At 55.4% G+C, this 20,339-nt stretch overlaps 5 protein-coding genes across 5 annotated transcripts; 2 read left to right on the top strand and 3 right to left on the bottom strand.

Annotated features, from left to right (window-relative positions):
* Positions 1-79: 79 nt before the first annotated feature.
* On the bottom strand, positions 80-2,098 carry LY79DRAFT_504054 (uncharacterized protein; the record flags this gene model as incomplete). The annotated part of the gene is made up of 1 exon (XM_060553471.1): positions 80-2,098. One exon carries the CDS (start codon positions 2,096-2,098, stop codon positions 80-82), a length of 2,019 nt encoding a protein of 672 aa, XP_060420562.1.
* Positions 2,099-2,457: 359 nt separating this feature from the next.
* On the top strand, positions 2,458-3,958 carry LY79DRAFT_5499 (uroporphyrinogen decarboxylase). Its single transcript, XM_060557516.1, has 3 exons — positions 2,458-2,716; positions 2,806-3,732; positions 3,804-3,958. The coding sequence occupies exons 1-3, from the start codon at positions 2,707-2,709 to the stop codon at positions 3,875-3,877; spliced, it is 1,011 nt and encodes a 336-aa protein (XP_060420561.1). The 5' UTR covers positions 2,458-2,706; the 3' UTR covers positions 3,878-3,958.
* A 471-nt stretch (positions 3,959-4,429) lies between these two features.
* LY79DRAFT_5513 (uncharacterized protein) lies at positions 4,430-5,490 on the bottom strand. The gene is made up of 2 exons (XM_060557632.1): positions 4,945-5,490; positions 4,430-4,882 (listed from the first exon to the last, which is right to left on the bottom strand). Exons 1-2 carry the CDS (start codon positions 5,127-5,129, stop codon positions 4,645-4,647), a joined length of 423 nt encoding a protein of 140 aa, XP_060420560.1. The 5' UTR covers positions 5,130-5,490; the 3' UTR covers positions 4,430-4,644.
* A 6,505-nt stretch (positions 5,491-11,995) lies between these two features.
* Positions 11,996-14,523, top strand: LY79DRAFT_532443 (velvet factor-domain-containing protein). The gene is made up of 6 exons (XM_060556294.1): positions 11,996-12,264; positions 12,380-12,805; positions 12,865-12,919; positions 12,991-13,070; positions 13,137-13,769; positions 13,882-14,523. Exons 2-6 carry the CDS (start codon positions 12,465-12,467, stop codon positions 14,144-14,146), a joined length of 1,374 nt encoding a protein of 457 aa, XP_060420559.1. The 5' UTR covers positions 11,996-12,264; positions 12,380-12,464; the 3' UTR covers positions 14,147-14,523.
* A 643-nt stretch (positions 14,524-15,166) lies between these two features.
* On the bottom strand, positions 15,167-19,922 carry LY79DRAFT_503459 (RhoGEF domain-containing protein; the record flags this gene model as incomplete). The annotated part of the gene is made up of 3 exons (XM_060553397.1): positions 15,167-15,283; positions 15,346-16,431; positions 16,482-19,922. 3 exons carry the CDS (start codon positions 19,920-19,922, stop codon positions 15,167-15,169), a joined length of 4,644 nt encoding a protein of 1,547 aa, XP_060420558.1.
* Positions 19,923-20,339: the final 417 nt, after the last annotated feature.

Below are 20,339 nucleotides of genomic sequence, written 5' to 3'. Positions count from 1 at the left end.
TTGGCCAAAGGATGTCATGTATTCATTTCGTGTGTCCCATTCTCTAACGAGACCCTGCTCTGTTCAACTTGGAGCCCGCTCATCGGCTTGACGCATCAACACCGCATACAGACAGGTCCGCGTTGGCTCTTCTCCACCGCTCGAGCACTTTTGCGACAGCCCGTCGCTCCTCAGGGCCCTGATATTGTTCCACGAGATTCACGAGCCAGAATAGACGACGAGTCCGTCCACGCTCGCCCCTTTTGAGCTCCCTTGAGACCACCGTCAACACCGCCACAAGGGACTTATGTGACAGCGCGATGTTGTGCCCGCGGAGCCAACCGATGCATAAGCACACTTGCCGTAGTGCCTTGGCGTCCGTTCGATGGTACTTCTTCGAGAACCACAACGCCATGTCCTCCATCAGCCTCGCCCTCCTCTTCATATATATCTGTTCCTGCACTTTATTCAGGAAGCCCCTTCTGACGCCGCAGTTGACCACCTTCCAGACGAAAGCGGGGCTGATAGAATCGTCTTCGATCATAGACTTGATATGATCCGTAGCCCAGTCCGTCCAGGCCCACTGCTTTGCGAGGCTACGTTTCAACTTGGCCCTGTGATCGTCCAGTAACATGAATATCTCGAGAGCGATCTTGTAGTCGCAACTGGCCATGGCGAGATTCCTAAACGGCAGAATTGATAGCTTCTTCTTAGCCTTGCAGTAGCGTTGCAGTGAAGCCATAAGCACCTTCTCACGGTCCAACCGTCTCAGCGCCTTGAACAAGCTCATCAGGAGCGCCACACGTCGGTTTTCCCTGTGACCTGCCGGCTCCCAAAAGGAAATGTGGGCAACCAGCGACGCGAAATTCAATTCTGCGTGGCAGGAAGAATCGCGATCCCACCTCTCCTCGACTATTTTGTGGTACCACAGATACCCGCGGCTAGTCCATTGCTGGATGAGTAGTCGGCTGAGATCTCGGTCGACGCTGAGCTCCTTGCGGTCAAAGTAGGCAGACCTGACGCATGCGTCCAAAAGGTAGTCAGTGTTAACATGCGGCATGTGGGCCAAGATTTGCAGCCAAAGGAAGCGAAGCTTTTGGCGGGGCTCCTCCTCAAAGGCTGCCGAACCTTCATAGACCGCGGTTTCCATCTTGTCGAGTAGCACGCCATGGTCGGCAGGCGATAAACGGTGGAACGCAGCGCCAATGTCCGCGGCCCGTCCGTCTTCCGGCGAATGACACACAGCTAGTTTTTGCACTGCAGCAATAATATCCTCGTGGACATCGTCGACATGGTGGAGGGGGATCGCATCTAGGGTAGTCTTGAATAGAAGAGTCGTAGCGTCGTTGGCGGGCAATTGGGAGATCTGGCGCAGCACTAGGTTCCAAAGGCTCGCGTCAAACTCTGTCGGTCCAAAAACCTTGGAAGATGCGATTCCGTTGACAACGGCCGAAAGAAACATCTCGGTGGAAGCATTGACCACTTCGCCGTCGACACCTGTGCCGACCAAGGATGACGGAAAGGTCGATACAGCTATGTTCACCATCTCGGGGTCCAGTATGCCCAATTCGATGTCATGTTGCAAACCCCCGATGAAGTTGAAATATGCCGGACTGATCGCGTTCGAGGTAGAAGCCGCAACGGCTGCTCGGGCTTTGGCGAGCCGGTTGCGAAATTCGATTTCAGGCTGGTTCTCGACCGCAGTTGTATCGGATTCCTCCTGTTGTCGCTCAACCTTGTTCGTCCACCACCTCGAGATCCCCCACGGCACGAACTGGCGTTGCTGGCTCGGTAGAACCATGTTCTCTTCCGATGATCGTTTTGTTGGCGGCTGCCAGGTCCACTGCCTCAAGTCAGGCAAGAATTCGATTGCCCAAGGAGGCAGTGTCGGCTGACTGTTTATGTGCATGTCCGTCATCCTTCGCTTGCCCAGTCGTCTCCTGTTTTCCAGCGGGCCGGGCACGGAGCTCGACTTCCGCCTCGCGAGTCGTGATACATGGCAATAGCGCTCAAAGGCACTCGCCAGCACGCCGTCCGTGATCCATATGTTGTCTAGTGGTGCCCCAATCTGTTGCTGGACTGCTCGGCAGCAGCGCGCGGTAGGACGTGACGGCGGCATCGGGAGCAGATCGCGAAGGCGGTCGGTCGAATGGCAACCCGGGCGAGAAGTTATCAGTTATCCGCGACATCAACCTATGCCATTGTTCGTTGAAGTGTTGAACCTGGCAATGGCTACCCAGTTGGACCGCGGTTGTTGATTGCCAATTGGCTCGGTTTGATTCGATGGGAGGCGCCTAGATTGCTGTTTGGTGATGGAGCGACAATCTGCCAGGTCGAAAGAGCTTTGGGATTGCAGGGCCCACTTCTATCCATAGGGCGCTTTGTCAAGCCTCACTGTGGCTGGTGCCAAGCTCAGAAGGAGCTTGCAAGCACCAATGATGGACGGTGAGCTTTGGCGGGGGTTTCCAGCAGGCGAGCCGCGGGGCATCCTGCATTTGTGCGTTCCGCACGTACCGGCACCTCCAGCATCGGCATTCCACAACATATTCTCACAGCAGGCCGACAAAATGGAATTGACATTTGAGCCATTGAAGAATGATCTGCTCCTGCGGGCGGCAAGAGGTATGCCTCGTTTCCATATTCTAAGAGCCTCAAACGTTGCAATAATCCCGTGCACATGCTAACATCGGTCCAGGCGAGACGGTCGAGCGCCCGCCATGCTGGATCATGCGTCAAGGTAATGATCCTACCTCCCTCTTCATCCAATGAATAGGACATGAACACAAGAACAGCCTCCTGACATATTGCTTCGCCACCTCATAACAGCCGGCCGCTACCTCCCCGAGTACCACGAGGCCAAGGGCAACCGCGATTTCTTCGCCTGCTGCCGTGACCCCGAGGTCGCCAGCACCCTCACCCTGCAGCCCATCGAGCGCTTCGCCGGCCTCCTTGATGCCGCCATCATCTTCTCCGATATCCTGGTCGTGCCCCAGGCTCTCGGCATGACGGTCGAGATGGTCGACAAGAAGGGCCCTCACTTCCCCGACCCGCTCAGCGCCCCCGACGACGGTCAGTACGAAAAGGTTCTGGGCAAGTCCGTCGACGTCGCCGCCGAGCTCGACTATGTCTACAAGGCCATCACCCTCACCCGCAAGAAGCTCGCCGGCCGCGTGCCCCTCATCGGCTTCTGCGGTGCTCCCTGGACCCTCTTCTGCTACATGGTCGAGGGCGGCGGCACCAAGCTCTTCATGCAGAGCAAGAGGTGGATCTATCGTCACCCAGAGGAGTCCAAGAAGCTCCTGCAAAAGATCGCAGAGGTCTGCGTCGAGTACCTCGCCCTGCAGGTCAAGGCCGGCGCCCAGCTTGTCATGGTCTTCGACTCGTGGGCCGGCGAGCTCGGCCCCGAGGCCTTCAAGGAGTTCAGCGAGCCGTACCTGGCGTACATTTCCGCTAACCTGCCTAAGAAGCTCGCCGAGATGAACCTCGAGCGCGTGCCCATGACGGTGTTCCCCAAGGGCGCCTGGCACGCCCTGGACTCCGTCATTGACATTGGCTACGACGTCGTCGGCCTCGACTGGCTCCAGGACCCCGCCGACGCTGTCAAGATCCGCGGCGACAGGCGCATCACCTTCCAGGGCAATGCCGACCCGGGTGTCTTGTACGGCACCCACGAGGCCATGACGAAGGCTGTTGAGGTGATGGTCAAGGGTTTCGGCGGTGGCAAGAAGGGCTGGATTGCCAACCTTGGCCACGGTAAGCCTATGCGTCCCATTCCTAATCCGGTGGAGAGACATGGCGAGCAATTTTGACTGACATTGCATTAGGCATCACCCCCGGTGTCAACCCCGAGGACCTCAGGTTTTACCTGTCGGAGATTCACCGTTTGGCAGGCAACTAGGCTGGGAGGACAACCGATTGTCTGGGTTTGGAGTGTAGGACTACGGGGCTATGAAAAAGGCATGCATCGTCGAATGTCAACGGAATACCCATACAGGTGCATCAAAAAAAAAAGAGGAGAGAAATGGGGTGATATGGTCTCAAAAATCTCTCAGTGTCTTGCTAGAGACGGGCGCGAATATTGGAACATGACATCTCAACCTTGAAAAGCCTGTCGGGCAGAATCCCCAATAAAAATAGTGATAACCTACTGAGAAAGACGGACAGTTTCATCCGGACCAAGACTGTCTGCATGCCCGGTGTCTCGCACGTTGGTTGGACCTGGCCAATGAGGACCATCACCACGTCTACGTACCGGACTCGAGCGGCGCTTAGCGAGCGTGGATGATTAAGAGTTGATGAATTCCATGATGTACTTTTCCCCCCCTTACTCGCCGTAGCCCTTATATCGCCAAATATGGTATCGAAAACTTTTTAAAAAAATTTGTATCGTTTCCAACGTTTTCAACCACGCTTCCAAAGAACGCCGTAGGGGAATCCCAGCCGTCTGTCACCGAAGCCTCGGTGACGTTCGGTTACCCGGTTCCCGAGCCCATACCGTCTCGGGAGAATAAAGAAGAAAAAGAGCACAATCCGCACAGCTCCCAAGGGCCGCCTCTTAGCACTTTGAAGAACCGGCCTCGTAGCAAGTCGGGTGCTGGGTCCAGGAGCGTGCATAATATCGGCATGAATTTGTTTCCGGGGGTTCAGGCAAACACAAGAGGACCCTCAAGCCTTCTTGGTAAGGTTGTTGAGCCACTGCTTGCCCTTGGCAGCCAGGCCATTGTTGCCCTTGTCCCCGGGAGACGGGCTCTTGCGGAGCGCAGGCTGCTCGTCGTCGTCGACGGTGCCCGCACCCTCGGCCCCGGCCTTGCGAGCGGCCGCCTCTTCCTCTGGGGAATCCTTGAAGACATTGGCTCCCCCTCTGCCATAGTGGGTTGCGCCGCCACTGTCGCGGCGGGGAACACTGCATTAGGAAAGGGTGGTCAGTTTCGTCGTCTCGAGCCCGAGAAGGGGTGGTGAACTCACGCCTCAACGTCTTGACGAAGACGAGTCTCATAAGGATCGGAGTTCTTGGCCATGTTTCCAGATCCTCCCCTCCCTGTCGTGACGACTGAGGTCTTGAGGGTTGGCGTTTCGAGGTCCTCTGGGGTGATTTTGGGCGAGTTCTCGGTCATGTTACCGGCGCCACCTCGGCCACTGGAAGCAAGCATTGTGATTGGTTTTTTTTAATTGGGTAACTATCGTCTGTTTATGCGAGTTTTGTCTCCAGACCGTGAAAGGACGCGGTCGTGTAATTGTCGTGAGTCTGAATTTTGGAGTCGAGAGGCAACGCAGAATACGCTGGAAAATGCAGAAGAGATAGACCACTGGGAAGAGTAAGTGACGGATGTTGTCCTTGCCACTTTGGTCTGAAGGAGAGTCTCGTCCGGTGTTGGAGTTGTGAGTCAAGCTTTGGCCAACAGCAGATGGAAGGATCAGGAGGAGGCAGACGGGAAGCAGGCGGGACAAAGGAGTTAAATAGGAAACGGCAGAAAAGACACAACACCTGCCTGTCTCTGCTTTAAGCTACAGCTCGAACAAGGATGGGAGGGGTGGGATTCGAGGGGATCTGGCCGCAAGCAGCTATTGCGCGACCTTTCCAAAGCATGGCGTCGCGAGTCGATCCTTGGCCCGATCTAACCTGACGTAGTGTAATGTAGGGTGCGCCATCGAAAGTGATCACAAGGCCAGGCAGAGCTTTTTATTTTTTATTTGTTATTGTTTTTCCTCTCTCCTCTTACTAGACTCTTGGCTCTTGCCTTTTTCTCTTCTCCACATACGCGCCATTGGGGGGGCCGGGGGAATCGTCTGGCTCAGTGAAGTGACTGACCGACGCTCGGCCTTACAGGTTTGCGGATGTGGGCTTTTCCAACTTTTTTTTTTCTTCTCTTCAATGTGGATACCTAGGCTACACCTTAGCTACCTACCTACTGCGCTCCAACCGCGACGGCTCGCGCTTGACCCGGCAAGAGAGAAACGGAGGAGATCTTTGAATGGGGGGGGGGGGGGGGGCGGACTCTGTCGTTCCCCCCCCCAATTGTGTTGGGAGCTTCGAGGCGTTGTGGCAGCGTTGCAACTCTGTTTGGGTGAAAGCCATTGGGGGGAGGGCTCCATTGAGAAACGTAATGAAAACATGAGATCCAGTGGAAAACACCACATTTCTCCCTTCCCTTTCCCGAAAGGTCCGCCCTCCCCCCAGGTCCCTGACCGGCTCTTGCCTGGGATAGGCAAGGTTCAAGGTGGTGTCATTCCCTGGCGCTTGTGTCACTTGATTGAAATCTTCCAACCCGTTCCATTTTGGCCCATGACAAACACAGAAAAGAGAAGGGGAAGGGAGTGGTTTCTCGGATTTCGCCATCGGCGACTTAGCAATGGCGTTTTTGCCCTTTTTTTTTCTTCTTCTTCCCCCATTGGATAATTGTCAAGAGAAAGCGGCAAAATCCGGTGTGAAGGGAACCGAGCCAACAAACGACCGTTAGAAAGAGGCTGGCTCAACCATCAATCGACGTCGGTTTTCGAACTTGTGTGTAGTTGGTTGGCGGTCTGGATTCAGCGGCGAATGGCAAGGCGACCACTCTACCCCGGATTGCCTGCTTGCTTTTCTCACCCGTGCAGGGGTGGTCTCGGCCACGGCTTGGTCCGATGAGCTTGTGACCTCACCGGAATGAATTCAAGACCGCATGATGACTGACAGCCAGCGAGTAACCCACGTCTTCTTAGACGGCATTTTCGACAATCCAAGTCCTTCCCCTATGGGAATTAGATGGTTTGTTTCAAGGCAGCGGAAACCCCGCAAGCGCTCTTGGCGTTGCGCGAATTTCCCAGCGCCAGAGAGGGCTGTAATGTTTTTTTTTCTTTTCTTTTCTTTCTTTCCCACCTAGATTTTCTCGGTCCGCGCCGGTGGCTGCCTTGCAACTTCCTCCCTAGGTAGGCTCCCTGGCGTCCACCGGCCTCGCCTTGTTTCTCTCAGGATCCCGCATTCTCACTGCTGTTTGTCCGGCACGAATGTCGCGAGTTCGTGGCTTACTCGCGCAAAGCAGACCAGCCTCTGGTGAGAGGACACCGACCAAGATGCCGTTGCCAGCCGGCTCCCGTCCTGCCCTCGTCCAAGCCACCGCCGGCCCAATTGCCCACTGGTGTTGGATCGTGCAGAAAGCCCCATCCGATGTACAGGAATATAGGTCCATCCCGTACCCCGGATTTTCCTAGATGTTAATGAACGTCGTGTTGATCGTACGTAATGATGAGTCCTGCCAACGGGCACTGGCCAGTCACAGGCTTGCGTTTCGACGCAACCCCAGTCTTCTATAAAGGAGACAGAGAGAGGGGGGCCTTGCAAGAGCTCGCCGAGCGGTAAGAATCGACATTCTGCACACTCCGCCTCGTGATGGGGTCAAAAAACGCCATCCCATGAACCTTGAAAAATAGACGTTTATGTATCCTAGAACGGCCTGTGCTGCAAAGTTGATTGGCCCTCCTCGTGACCGCCGCCGACCGTTCGGGTATATTGGGGACTAACGGGAGATCCAGGCGGCTGCGAAAGCTAAACTAGCCCGTATCTTTTCTGAACTTACTTTGTCCATGTCCCCTCGCCCCCCCCGCCGTTCTCGGCCCTTGTCCAAGTCTTGCCCGGCTGCCTGCGAATCTGCACCCGCTCCGATGGTTGGTCGTGAGTGGGCGGGTGACGCGCATCCGATTTCGTGTTTGGATTTCCTTCGACGCCGCTACGAACACCCTTCCAAAAGACGTTCGGAGCATCGTGCCAACCGACATGCGCCGCCGTCACCCGTTCCTGTTAACGACGCGCACACCCAAAACGGCCCAAGGTCGGACCGCCTCAATCGCATGAGACCGGCCCGCGTCCTGTCTCATTTACCTCCCTCCCCCTTCCCCCTTTAGCCCACCACCGACAGCAGCCCCGTTCGGCCGATCGCGGAACTTGGCGTGTCAAGCGGGAACACAGTCTCATTACCGGCGTCGAAGTGACGCTGGGCTCCTCACGTGAAAGTCACAGCTCGGGCGGCGGCACCTCCGCCGAGGCGGATCGCAGAGAGAACGCCGGCCTCATCATGTATGACGACATCATCCACGGCATGCGCGCAGAAGAATCTGCGCCGTACTGCAACTGGCCCGAAACCACAAGCAGAGGACCTACATGAATATGTTGCGTTACCACCCGAAACGCGACAACAGGTCGGTCGGGACTACGCTGCGGCCGGCTGCAACTTCCTCTATGGCGAGATTGATGGCATACCGGATGTCTCCATTATCAAAGAGACCAGGGAGACAGACAACGAGGGTGGCAGACGGACCTATAGCCATGCTATAGGTCGACCAGCACGTCACAAAGTCACAGACGACTACACCTTCACAGTCAATATTGCCAACCCTTAGCCCGGGGCTTACCTAAACGGCGGTGCTGCAGTTCGGTCGTCTCTTTCGACGGACTGCAAAGGCGAGATCAGTGAGGAGATGAGGTCTCCTTTCTATTTCAATACCATGAAGGACATTGGGCCAAGCAGAAGACATGGCGGCCTTCAGAAGATGGACCACCAAGTCCTTCCACTGGACCTCGAAGATTTCCTGTCTCCCCCCCCCGAGAGAGCTCCATATCACACACGCTAGGACGCCCTTACGACAATTCGGACCGCTAACTTTGCCTTCGGCGTCCGGTATTGGCTGAGACCGACCCTGTGCGAGCTCGTCCGGCGACACCACCGGCATCCGCGCGTCTCGCAGGGCCTTGGCTGGGAAGGCCTTGCTGTACCCCAAGAGCGACGACTTCAAGATTTGGAGGGCGTCGATTCTTGGCTCTTATCGGCACCTGGCTTGGCCCTAAAAGGACTGTTATGCCGTTGGGAATGATCACTGCTGGCCGTGGTTACGTGTTTATCTGAATGGCATCCGGGATGACGCGCGGACGCTGTAGCTGCTGAAGTCTTCTGCCTCTCTCTGGTCCTTAGAGGGGCAATGACCACGGACAAGGCGGCTCCTCAAACTTCGGTACCATAAAGGGGTGCGGGGCCGGTGAAGTCTGCCATCTCATCTTCAGATGAATGGCTGGCGGTCTGGGTAGAAGCATCCATCTGAGCTGGCCTCGACGGGTACTCTACCCCCGTACTGGTGTAGACTTTGCCTTTGGTTCGTTGGTTCTTCGTGGACGGTTAGCAGCGTGTTGTGCATGCCTAGCGATGGTAGCATAAAATAGCGCAACACTCCCTGGCATACATGGAGGCAGAAAGCTGAACCGGGCAACGCAAGCACCCCTGAAGAAGCCGCCGCCTGGCATTTGGGACCTGTCCTTTGCCTCAAATGTACGGTACTCTTATAAACATCTATGTACAGAGTACCAGTCCTGTGATATCGATGCAAAGTGTCTATCGGTTCATCAAAGCGTGGCCGCCGTGCGTGGGGTCACATACCACACCCCGATGACGCGGCGCCATCTGTCACTGCAGAGGATTCATTGGCGTTTTGAGGACTATCAAACTGGATTTATTGGCTTGCACGGCATCGCATGCGTGGCAGACCGACATTGTGCCAACACGGCCGATCAGCTCTCTGGAAACCACTGCTGGCCGGCCGAGACCTTTGCGTATCGAAAAGCAAGTGCTCCAGGGGAAATGGCAGAGATCATGCAGAACAGCATTCCAAAGCGTGGATGGTCTGGCCATCCCTGAACGAGAGCTCGGGAGCACATGAGCAAGGTAGAAGAAAATTCAAATGCGACATGCGACATGCGACCAAAAACGGCTCCCGAGGGTGGCTATACGTGGGTTAAGCTGGTAGGATCACCGGTATAATGCGCACCAGGACAACGAGCAGGCCCGGTTTCATTTCCAGCGTCGTTGACTAAAGGCATGGGGCCCAGCGGAGCTCGCCCATTCGATGGACGAGCATAGCGGGTGGAGATGATGCAATTGCCGACAATCAGGGTTGCGTCGGGGGGGGGGGGGGTTGGACTCTGTGCCATCGGGAGATGAGGCCTTTCCGCGGCACACATCATAGCCACCCGACAAGTCCGAGCCAGACAGTTTGCTGGGGCAAAAGAAGAAAGAAGAGGGCGGTACCGAGAAAACGACTCGTAAGGCCCCCAGGATACAAGGGTACGGATATGCAATATGGATAGGCGCAGCGACGGAGGGGAGGGCGGCGCGGAAGACAGCGAGTGGGCTTCTGATGGACCGGTCGGCCCCGTTTCGGAGACAGGAGCTGCAGCTGGAATGATGGATGCGGTAGGTGGGTATGTTTGTTCGATGTCCCGTCATCCTTCGCTGGCGCCGGGGGAATGGTTTGGCATAGAGCGCGCGGACATGGTGTCAATGGCTGGTTATGCGCGGGTTGGGTCGAGGACCGGAGTGTCGGGAACGGGGGGGTGGCGGTTTGGACAGGACGGATGACGAAGAGGAATGTCTGGTTTCGTGGTGCGTCCAAGACAAAACGCAGTTGTCTCCAAGTCAGCGTCGAAAGTGAGACACGTTTTGGACAAGACCACGTCGAGATGGCAACTTATGGCGAAGCCGTTAGGTGTTTTTGGGGGAGGGGGGGGGAGAAGGGGAGGAAGGGTGACTATCTGTAGGTATTCGTACACGACATGCGGAGTGAGGTGCCATGTGCGGTGTCGTACATTACTACACTAGTACACGGGGCGAGTTGTGTCATCTGCAGAGCAAATAAAAAAGGGACGATGATTTGAAATGGCTACTGGCAGCCCATGTTCTCAGGGCGGCGATGCAGACAAGCAAGTCAGCGAGCGAGGAGGATTCATAAATGAATGCACGTAACGAGGTCCGTCTGGGCTGCTGGCCCCTGCACCGCACCAAGTCTCCAGGAACAGGGCGGCGGCGCGCGCAATACAGCACGGCGCATGCATGCCCCCCTTCAAAAAAAAAAAAAAAAAGTCGACTTCCCTGCTAGCGACGGTGAAGAGGGGGGAGGGAGGCGAGGCGCAAGAAGGCGGCGGATGAGGAAGCCAATGGAGATTAGCAATCGGATCCAGCATTCGACGGGATCCATCCTTAGGTGCGGTGCAGACAGTCCCAAACTCCAGTCTCGCGCATCACACATGTCCCAGTACCCACCGCGGCTGCAACACAAAGAAGCACGAGGAGACGAGACAGAGCAGCAGCCAGCAAGCAGACAGCAGCCAGCAGCCGCCAGGCGAGGATTTGCACTTGCACTGCATTTGCTGCTGCCGGCCATGCCAAGCCCAGCCACAGCAGCAGGCACGGCGGTAATCTCGCCCCAAAAAAGAAACTCCGCGTGGCCTGCCGTCTACGTTTGGGAAGCGGGTGTTTGCTGTTTGCCCGTGAAATGGTGGCGTAGGGAAGGACGAGACGAGGTTCGAATATTTGGGACTGGCTAATTGCCAAAAAGAACAGTCCCTGTTCTCTGGCTTTGGTAGGCACCTAGGTATGGGTGGGATGCCGTGTAAGAAATTGCTTGTTCTGAGGGACGCTGGGGTTGTGGCTCCCGTCGCGACATGCATGCATCCAGGCTCTCCGCTCCGCCTCTAACTCTGCTGTGCCGGTCGGGAATAGAAGTCTGCGTGTATGCCCAAATTAGGTAGGTAGGTAAGTTGGGTAGATAGATAGGTACCTAGGTAGGTTGTATACAGATAAACGTGTAGGTAGTGTACGCGCGTGCGCATGTATGGATACGCAAGGCAAGGAAGGTACGGATGGTGTCTACCTACCTACTAGGTACGTATGCATGTATGCATGTATGTACTCCGTATGGATGGATGGATGGATGAATGCGCTCCTTCTCTATTATGCCGCGGCTTGGTGCGGTATAGCACGCACGTACCACCATCCACCCGATGTGCCTGCCATCCTTCCACAGTCACCATGTATGTTTCCACCCAAGAACCACCCGCGGCCGCTCTCACGGTACACACGGGCTATTCGCATATCCACCTTTTAACGCGCACCCCCCAGTTGCCAGTTACCAGTGTCGTCCCTTTGGACTCTAACGCATCCAATCCTTCCCCTCTCCCCTCCTCCGCTTCCCAAGACTGCCTGCCCCCCCCCCCCCCCCCCCATGTCACACACGCTCAATTGCACAACTTGAGTGGCTTGCTCAGCTTTCGCGCCTCTCTGTCTACAACCTACCTACCTTGTCTGCACAATACCTTATTACCTCGCCATTGCTTACCACGGTACCGTGCAAAAGGTCGAGCGTCTTGTCTCCGAAACCCAAAAGCACCATTGTGCTGCTATATGAACCCAGCCTGACCCGACTCTTACTGATCCTTACTACTGCCGTCCCAGCTCTTCATTCCATCTGGTTGTCGATCGAGAAAAGGTACCGTTCGCTCCCCCCCCATCCTCTCTCATCTCGTGCCCGCGCAAACACTTTCCCGTTCCGCGCTTCTCTTTGCGGCCTCCTTGCTAATCTCGTGTGCCATCCTTATCTGCAGCTCGCCACCACCTCTACTCCGCGACGGGAGACATCACGACCGCCACCACGGGACAAGTCTTGTCGCAACCAAGATTCCCCAAGCCATGAATTACGATCAGCATCACCCAGCCCCAGGCGGTTACCACCACATGGCCCCTGGTCCCTACAGCCATCTTCCTCCTCCTCCTCCGCCTCAGCAACACCACCAGGCCGCTCCCCAACATCACCAACATCCTTCGAGCCAGATGCCTCAGCTCCCTCCTATGGGATACCCGGCACCCGCGCCCTTGCCTTCCAACTCGAACATGCCGCCCAACGGAATGCCCCTTCAACATCATCAGTCGGCTGCCCCCAGCGCATCCTCGGGCGCGCCAGGCCAGCAGGCCGTTCAGAACGCCGTGCCCGCCCCCATGTCAAAGACCGATGATATAGGTAGGAAATACGAGTACGCCACCCCCGTCACACTTTTTGATGAGGCGACCGGACTGACGTGGTGGCTGCCAGACTTGTCGTGATGCAGCAACCCCAGCGAGCCCGCATGTGCGGCTTTGGCGATAAGGTGAGCCTGCTCGCTCTCCGCCGTTCATCGACACCTGGTACAACTTGGTGGCTAATAAAATACCAAAACAGGACCGGCGCCCCATCACCCCTCCGCCTTGTATCAAGGTCGTCGTAAGAGACGCCAAGACCGGTCAAGAGATTAACCCCAAGTACGTGCGACTTGAAAGCTTTGTGGAATGTCACCCCGGGCCTTGGCGCTGATCCTGACTCGTTAGCGATATCGACTCGACCTTCTACGTGATCCAGGTGGATCTGTGGTCCGAGGACGGTACCTCAGAGGTGAATCTTGTGAGGCACTCATCTAACACGGCCTCAATATCGACCACCCAGCCCTTTTCGTACTCGGCCTTACGGGAGGAGGGTCAAGCGCCCGCCCAGCCCATGCAGGCTTATTCCCAGATGATGCCGAGCTACGGCTCCGCGCCCATGGGCTACGCCCAACAGCAGCCTCCTCCGCCACAGCAGCATATGATGCCGGGCTACGGTATGCCTTCTGGATCGAGCTACCAGCGTGAGTTGCCCGATGGAGAAAGGAAGCGCATGCAGCACTACGGAGTACTGACTGCCTGCGCAGCTGCCTACCAGTCATCAAACCCCCAGTTTGCTCCCCCGACTCAATACTTTCCCCAGCATGCAAACCCGGCGCCTGTGCCCTCGCAGGCCGACATGGCGTACGGCGCTCACCGCCAGTCTCTGTCCATGGCCGCTAGCCAGCCGCAGGGCATGTTTACCAGAAACCTCATCGGGAGCACGGCGTCGAGTGCATTCAAGCTCAATGACGTGGAAGACCACGTTGGAATCTGGTTTATCATGCAGGATTTGAGCGTGAGGACTGAGGGTCACTTTAGGTAAGCGCCTCAACGTGAAACCCCTCAAGGGGCCGCTTAAGAGTTTTTCTTCATTTTTTCATTTTTTACTTTACTACTTTCATATGGGTTTTCATTGACAGTGGTTACACAGGCTGCGCTTCTCATTTGTCAATGTCGCCAGGCCCCCCGATCAGTCCTCGGCAGACGGCTCGCTAGTGAACCAAGGAACCGCGCCGATCCTCGCCTCGACCTTCAGCGACGTCTTCCAGGTCTTCTCGGCCAAGAAGTTTCCCGGTGTCTGCGAGAGCACCCCCTTGAGTAAGTGTTTCGCAACGCAGGGCATAAAGATTCCCATACGCAAGGAGGGTGCCGGCGACGGCAAGAAAGCTGGCGAAGATGACGATGACTTTCAGTAAGCGGATGGTCGAATCTGTTTTCAGTTCCATGGCGGGCGCTCGGAGTTTCAAGGCACAAACAAAACACAACAAATATGTCATACGGCTATAGTAGTCAGAACATGGTTTATGTCGGCGGCTCATCTCGTCTTGCTTTCCCCGGCGTTGGTCCTCCTCCCCTGGTTTGGAGTGACGATGCCAAGTTGAGCAGAGCATTTTCTTGTTTGTATGTGTGTTTTCGTATAGAGTAAAGAATCGCAAGACTTGACATGCATTCACAATCAACCAGTCAGTCCCATATGCCCATGAGACAGACAGCACTATGTATGCCTACCTGACGCTGCATGCCATGGGCACATGCATATCATATTATGGAGCAAGCATCGACGCTGGAGAGGTCTTGGCAATTCCGACACATGTCCCATTTGGATATTTAAAAGCTACAAACAAGTGAAGCCTGCAGTTCTGACTGCGAGGCAACTCCAACGCCTAACACGCCTCCCCCCTTTCCGTTCCCTTTACGGGCTTAACGAACAACGCTCGGAACGCTCCCCAAAGGTTTCATTGCTGAACTTCTCTCCTTCTCTGTGAGAAGCTGCTGTCGATGTCTTGTATCGGCTGGCATGATTGCGTTCCATCCGTCAAGGCCTCGTTATATTGCCTCCATCAAACGCCATCTCTCGTTTCCATCTTGAGCACAAAAAGAAGCGACAAAAGGAAGAAGACAACAAAAAGTAAAGGCAGGAAACAAGTGTACACGTTTGGAGTGGTGCGTGTCCACCACTGACTTGGTCCGAGTCTCACCATCCTTCCCTGCAATGAGAAATGAATTCGTTGGCCGAGCCTCTTTTCCCTGTCATCAATAATACATGCTGCGGGGATGAACAAACCCCCAGCTCAGTAGCCTTTTAAGCTCACAAGCTTTTGTCAGCGTACATGTGCCTGACTGCACACAGACGTTGGCTTGCCCATGGATAAAAGAAATAAATCGTCTCGAATACTTTTGAAAACGCTGGCTATGCGATCGCGTGGGCAAGGGCTCTATGAATCAGCCAGTTTTGCAAAGTGCTTGGACCAAATCCAACCAACTTGGTCATCAGGGTCGTCTTGGTTTTTGGCAAGCCATAGCTCGCCCTTTTCGGCAATGACATCAAAAATCTAGTTAGATGGTCAGTTAGGCTTCTTGTTGAGCCACAGCAGAGGGCATGTCAAGGACTTACCTCGCCGGCCTGGTACGTGAGGTACGGGTACCCAGCCTCATGCTTTGTTGTTTCAATGTTGAACTCGAAGAGTGATGCCGCCAGCCAAAGCACGTTATATCCGTTTCCAGCTGGTGTACGCTCACGTGAAGATGCTCGCGAGGACCTCTGGCTTTCTTCCACGCCATCTGGCATCGGAAGAGCAGAGTGGAATAGACCTGAGAACCTTCGCGATTCGCTGCCAGATTGGTGGCTTGGGTTTGAGTCTCTCCTGTTATTTGCTGTTGATTCTGAACTCTGTCTCGGTAGACCATTTGTATTGTAACTTTGGCCTGTGCCAGGTCGGGTAGATGACGGAGGGAAATTTGCCCGCGGTACAGGCGATTGATCTCCTGTGACTGGTGATGCGGTAACCGATGGTCGTTGCACAGCTGCACCAGCGTAATAGTCCCGGTAGTAGAATTGGTGAGGACTAAGGGGCGCTGTGCTGGGGGAGAGAGTGAATTGGCCGCTGTGGCGCTTGGCAAAGTCTGGCGTCGGTAATATGGGAGCGTGGTCGCCATTAACAGACAAACCCCTGCCGCGGGGGGAAGAGATCTCAACAGGTCGAGGGCGGTGCTTGGACGTAAGATCCTCTGTGCTGGCTGTTGTTGACTGTGATGTTCTGCCCTTGTATGCTGGGTTCAAGATCCCAATATTCGTGAACAGCTCCTGTGCGTATTTATAATCCCGCTGGAACGTGGACACAATGTCGGGGATATCTTGCGGTGGCCCTATCTCTCCCGTGACCTTCTTCACCTTCTCCACCCAAATGTTGTACCAGTTTGCTTGGATGTTGACAAAGTTACCAAGACAGATGTTACCAATCCTCTCTGTCAAGGCAGACAGCTGCGGTAACTCCTTCTTCAGAGTTTCATTGAGAGCGTCGTATTGCTCCACCAGCTCCTTGAGCCTGGGGTCTGGTGTCTTTCCGCCTTTTTTGAGTTGCTCTGCTCTTTCATAGTCGAGCCGCCGCTTTGCTCGCTTCTTCATCGCGAGCGAGGGATTCCCATAAGCCTTGATGACGTGCTCAAAGGGCTCGATCACATGCTTCCGAACCTGTTGAAGCTTCTTGCGTGTTAGCAGGTAGAGCACATCTTCTGCCGCAGGGTACTCACATGGTCTTCCAGGGCAATCTTCTCGATGTCCCTCATCGAGACATTGAATTGCACCCATTTACTCTCTAGTTCTGGATAACTGCCCGGTTGAAGTCGCATGACCAGCTCCATGGCGGACAGGTACTGAAGGAACTCGTGAACGTAGGCGCTGACCTGTCGAGTATAGAACTCGACGTCTCTGAGCACAACTTGGAGTCGAAGGTAGTCGTCACCAAACTTCTCGTGCAGCTTGGCATATACGGCATCTTCAGGTATCTTCGAACTTGCAGCCTGAAGCTTGTCAACCCGCTTACCAAAGGCTCGAGCAAACCCAGCTTTCACATCAGACTCCTTCCTCTTCCGGCCAACAATTTGACCAACAAGCTCAAAGTTCTTCTTCGTCTTGTTGATCTCGATAATCGCCAGCTCCAGGGTTTCCTTGGCTGAGATCAGCTCAGCTCGGTCCGGATGATCTTCCGGAGTATGTCGCAGAATCTCTTGGATGAGGTTGGGGTATTTCGTAATTCGCTGCATAGGCTTGATGAGTAGGGAATCAAGATCCCACGCTGCCGTAAGGTCCTTGGCCACCTCGTTGCACTCATTTAGCCAGACCTTCACGGTAGGGTCTTGCTGGATCTGAATCAGGCGCTTGGCTGCGTGGTCACTGTTTCTGAGGAACCCTTCATGAGCCACTCTCATTTGCTCAATGTTCCTCTTGAAGAGTGGCCCAATAGACGTGGCTCTGTCCTTGTCGTCGCCCAACTCAGGAGCTACTGAGTTGGTCAAGGAGTTTCCAGTGTGATCAGAAGCAATCGATCCCTCCTTTGGCAGAGGCGATCGGCGTCCATGGGGCACATATATCGTACAGACAGCCTCCTTAAGCTGTGCGCAGAATGCGGTGTGAAAGCTGATGATCTCATCCGTGTTTCTGAAGACAAGCTTGATAGTCTTGTCGTCCAATCGCGGACAGGCTTCGGCGGTTCCTTTGTAGATCTCTTCCACAATGTTCATGTCCCTGACAAATACCATCTCGGTGTCAACGAGTTCCCTGATCACATTGCGTCGTTGCACCAGGCGATGTCTCTCTTTTCCTGTTGGTCCATCTTGCTCTCTACCAGGTGTTGCGATAGAATCAACCGGAGTTTGACCGCCAAGGGAATATTCCCTCATATCGATCGACATGTGGTCGATTGACTGAGTGGTGGAGACGGGACGCGACATATCCTCGCTCTCGCGCCGAGAGGACCCCGTTATGGTACTTCCGTGGAGGGTTTCGGCGTAGTAGCTGCTAGCTGCCGTCCGCCGGCCCTCATGTAGTGACCTCGACTTGGAAGCAGGTACTGGCGGAGGCTCGTGGTCTGGACGTGGCACTTGGCCTGGCATCGCTATTGGCTGCTTGCTCTCGAGGTAAGGGATCGAGAAGCCTTCTCCAGTGTCCAACTCCGGCAGTTGGTGAACGGTTCCGCGACTGGGCAGCAGGGCGGCTCTTGTATCCAACGGGCTGAAATCGGGGCTGTAGTGTTCGCTTTGCCGTGCGGACGAATCTCTGCTAGAGCCGGATCCGTACGTGAGGTCGGACGCGTACGGTGGCTTCGGTAGAGGTAGGTCGTCGTCCGGAGTAGAGTTTCTGTGGTCGGAGGGCTCGTTGCTGTCAACAGAGAAGTCCGTCCACGCGGATTGCTGACTTGACCGGTTAACTGCTGCATGCATGGATGGAACCATCAAACTGTGGGATGTATCCGGAGTTTGCTGGCTCTCGAGACTCGTCTTATGGGGGTCATCTTGCGCGTCGGAGGACTCGCATGTAGATGCTCGCTGAGACGAATCGTTATCTTTATGGCGGTCGTTGTAAAAGTCGTCAGGCTTTTCGAGAATGTCGCTAGATACTGTGTCCACGTCCTTCTCTGTATGGTGGTGAAAGTAAGATGCATCGCAGACGGAACCATCCATATCACCAATTTGGCTCCGATCATCAAAGTCATCGTAGGACTCCATTCTTGGGAAAGGAATGGTGTCTTGTCGCGGAGAATCATACTCGGACTCCCGCCGGATAATCTTAACCGTCGTTTCGTACGAAGGGCTCGAGAAAGGAACGGGTTCATATTCCTCAGAGATTGGCGGAGACCCGGCGAAGGCGCCAGGAATGCATGGGTTTTCGAACTCGCTCCTGGTCGGTGTCGGCTCGGGCGATTGCTGGAGAGATGCTGAATCCAACGCGACCTTGATCGACACCAGGTCATCGCCGGCAGGCTCATCCTCGAACGGGTATTGGTATTCGGCCTTCTCTGGTGTGGGCTGCTCATCCGGTGTCTCAGTGTTCGTCTCCTCCCGCGCTGGCGACGGTTGCAGCTCCTCGATATCGATCCTCTCTGGCGTCGGCGTCCGTCGCACTTCCTCTATCTCAGCCTGCTCGTGGTTCCCGTCGGGTTGCGGGATCGTTAGCCCGAGGCCAGTCGGAGCTTGCGAGGACTCAAGCTGCACGGGTGGGAGCTCTTGCGGTTCATTATCGAACTCTGTCGTTTCCGATGTAGCCGAAATCGCGGATTGTGGAACATGCTCTCGGTCGTCGGAAGGACTCAATTCCGGAAAGCTGCCTGGAATGCCCAAGGTGGGAGAATCAGAGACTTGCGCTTGGGGCGGAGAGAGGGAGACGATGGGTGGCAGCGCCGTTGAGATTGTGAGTGGCTGAGGCGGTTGTTCGGGTGACGTAGGTTCCGCCGACGATTCCGGTTCGTTGGGACTGGCCTCGTTTGGTTTCTCGAACGTTTCACTTTGGTCCACTGAAGGGGATGCGGATTTGATTTGTGGCACCGGGGGAATACCTTTCTTATCGTTGGTGGCTGTGGCTTCCTGGTCTCTTTTGCGCCTTGCAGCCGCCTGTCTCGCATCTCGCACCTGACTGTCGCGGATAGACTTAGTATACGCCAGTCTGATGTGTTCACGTCTCTGTTCGAAGTCGATGGGTCCGATAGAGAGCTTCCGTCTTCGAGTCGATTCCTCAGGCTTGGAGGATTGCCTGGGCACACTCTTGTGTGGCGATCTGGCCCTATCAATAGCCTTCATGCGCGAACTTGCCGTGGTTGCCGTCGAGACAGATTGTCGAGGTCGAGAGCTGCGCAGAGGAGGCGAAAGCTTTGGAGGGGGTGCTGCTACATATGCAGTAAGACGTGTGTTATTTTTTGGAGTGATGAGACCTCTGGGTGCAGCCTTGCGTCCTGGCGTGGGTTGCGTGGGTGTCTTGGCTCGCATAGTGGGCGTTTTGGCACGGGTGACGGGGGTGGTCGTACGGCTTGTTTTGCCTGCTGGCGGAGGACGCTTGAACGTGGATGGGGAATTGGCTCTGGAGCTTTCTCGTGTGGTAGGCGGACTCGTTGAGTCGCTGGGCGTGGCGAGCTTTCGGACAGAGACAGGGAGACGCGATGTGGGCGACGCAGCTCGATCGGGTAGCTCAAGCTCTGACATCGGCCGCGGCACAAGTGCTTTTCTCGCCGTCGGCGCCCCTGCCTTTGAGGCAGCCACATCACTATGTGCTCGAACATGACCTCTTGCGGCGGGGACCGAACGACCCATCGCATCATTCGGCTTTGTCTTCTCAGCGCGGTACCAATCAGTTGGAGACTCCGGCTCGGCGAGATCAGGGTCAGATTTCGTCCGCTGATGGAGCCTGACGTGGAGACTTGACTCTGACGTCCGCCGCGGTCTTGGGCCCGAGCCCTCGATCCCGAATCCGACCATGGAAGTATCTCGCTGACCCGGAAGAATTTCGCCAAAAAGCAAGCTGGGCGGTGGGGGGGAGGTGGGCGGCAAGGATGGGGATTTGTGATGAAGGTTTGTCAAAGATTTTGACGCATGTGCATTGCTCGTGATCGAACCCGAGTT

This window comes from Colletotrichum navitas (assembly GCF_030913465.1).
Source record: "Colletotrichum navitas strain CBS 125086 chromosome Unknown LY79scaffold_1, whole genome shotgun sequence".
Lineage (NCBI taxonomy): Eukaryota > Fungi > Ascomycota > Sordariomycetes > Glomerellales > Glomerellaceae > Colletotrichum > Colletotrichum navitas.
The sequence above is the reverse complement of the archived record's forward strand: the minus strand, read 5'-3'. Positions and strand labels throughout refer to the sequence as shown.

Bases quoted from the DNA above. Each gene is read 5' to 3' on its own strand.
- LY79DRAFT_532443 (XM_060556294.1), top strand. From the start codon at position 12,465: ATGAATTACGATCAGCATCACCCAGCCCCAGGCGGTTACCACCACATG. The intron at 12,920-12,990 runs GTGAGCCTGCTC...ATACCAAAACAG, and splicing joins TGTGCGGCTTTGGCGATAAG to GACCGGCGCCCCATCACCCC. The intron at 13,071-13,136 runs GTACGTGCGACT...CTGACTCGTTAG, and splicing joins GGTCAAGAGATTAACCCCAA to CGATATCGACTCGACCTTCT.
- LY79DRAFT_5499 (XM_060557516.1), top strand. The intron at 3,733-3,803 runs GTAAGCCTATGC...ACATTGCATTAG, and splicing joins GATTGCCAACCTTGGCCACG to GCATCACCCCCGGTGTCAAC.
- LY79DRAFT_5513 (XM_060557632.1), bottom strand. From the start codon at position 5,129: ATGCTTGCTTCCAGTGGCCGAGGTGGCGCCGGTAACATGACCGAGAAC. The intron at 4,883-4,944 runs GTGAGTTCACCA...TTCCTAATGCAG, and splicing joins CTTCGTCAAGACGTTGAGGC to TGTTCCCCGCCGCGACAGTG.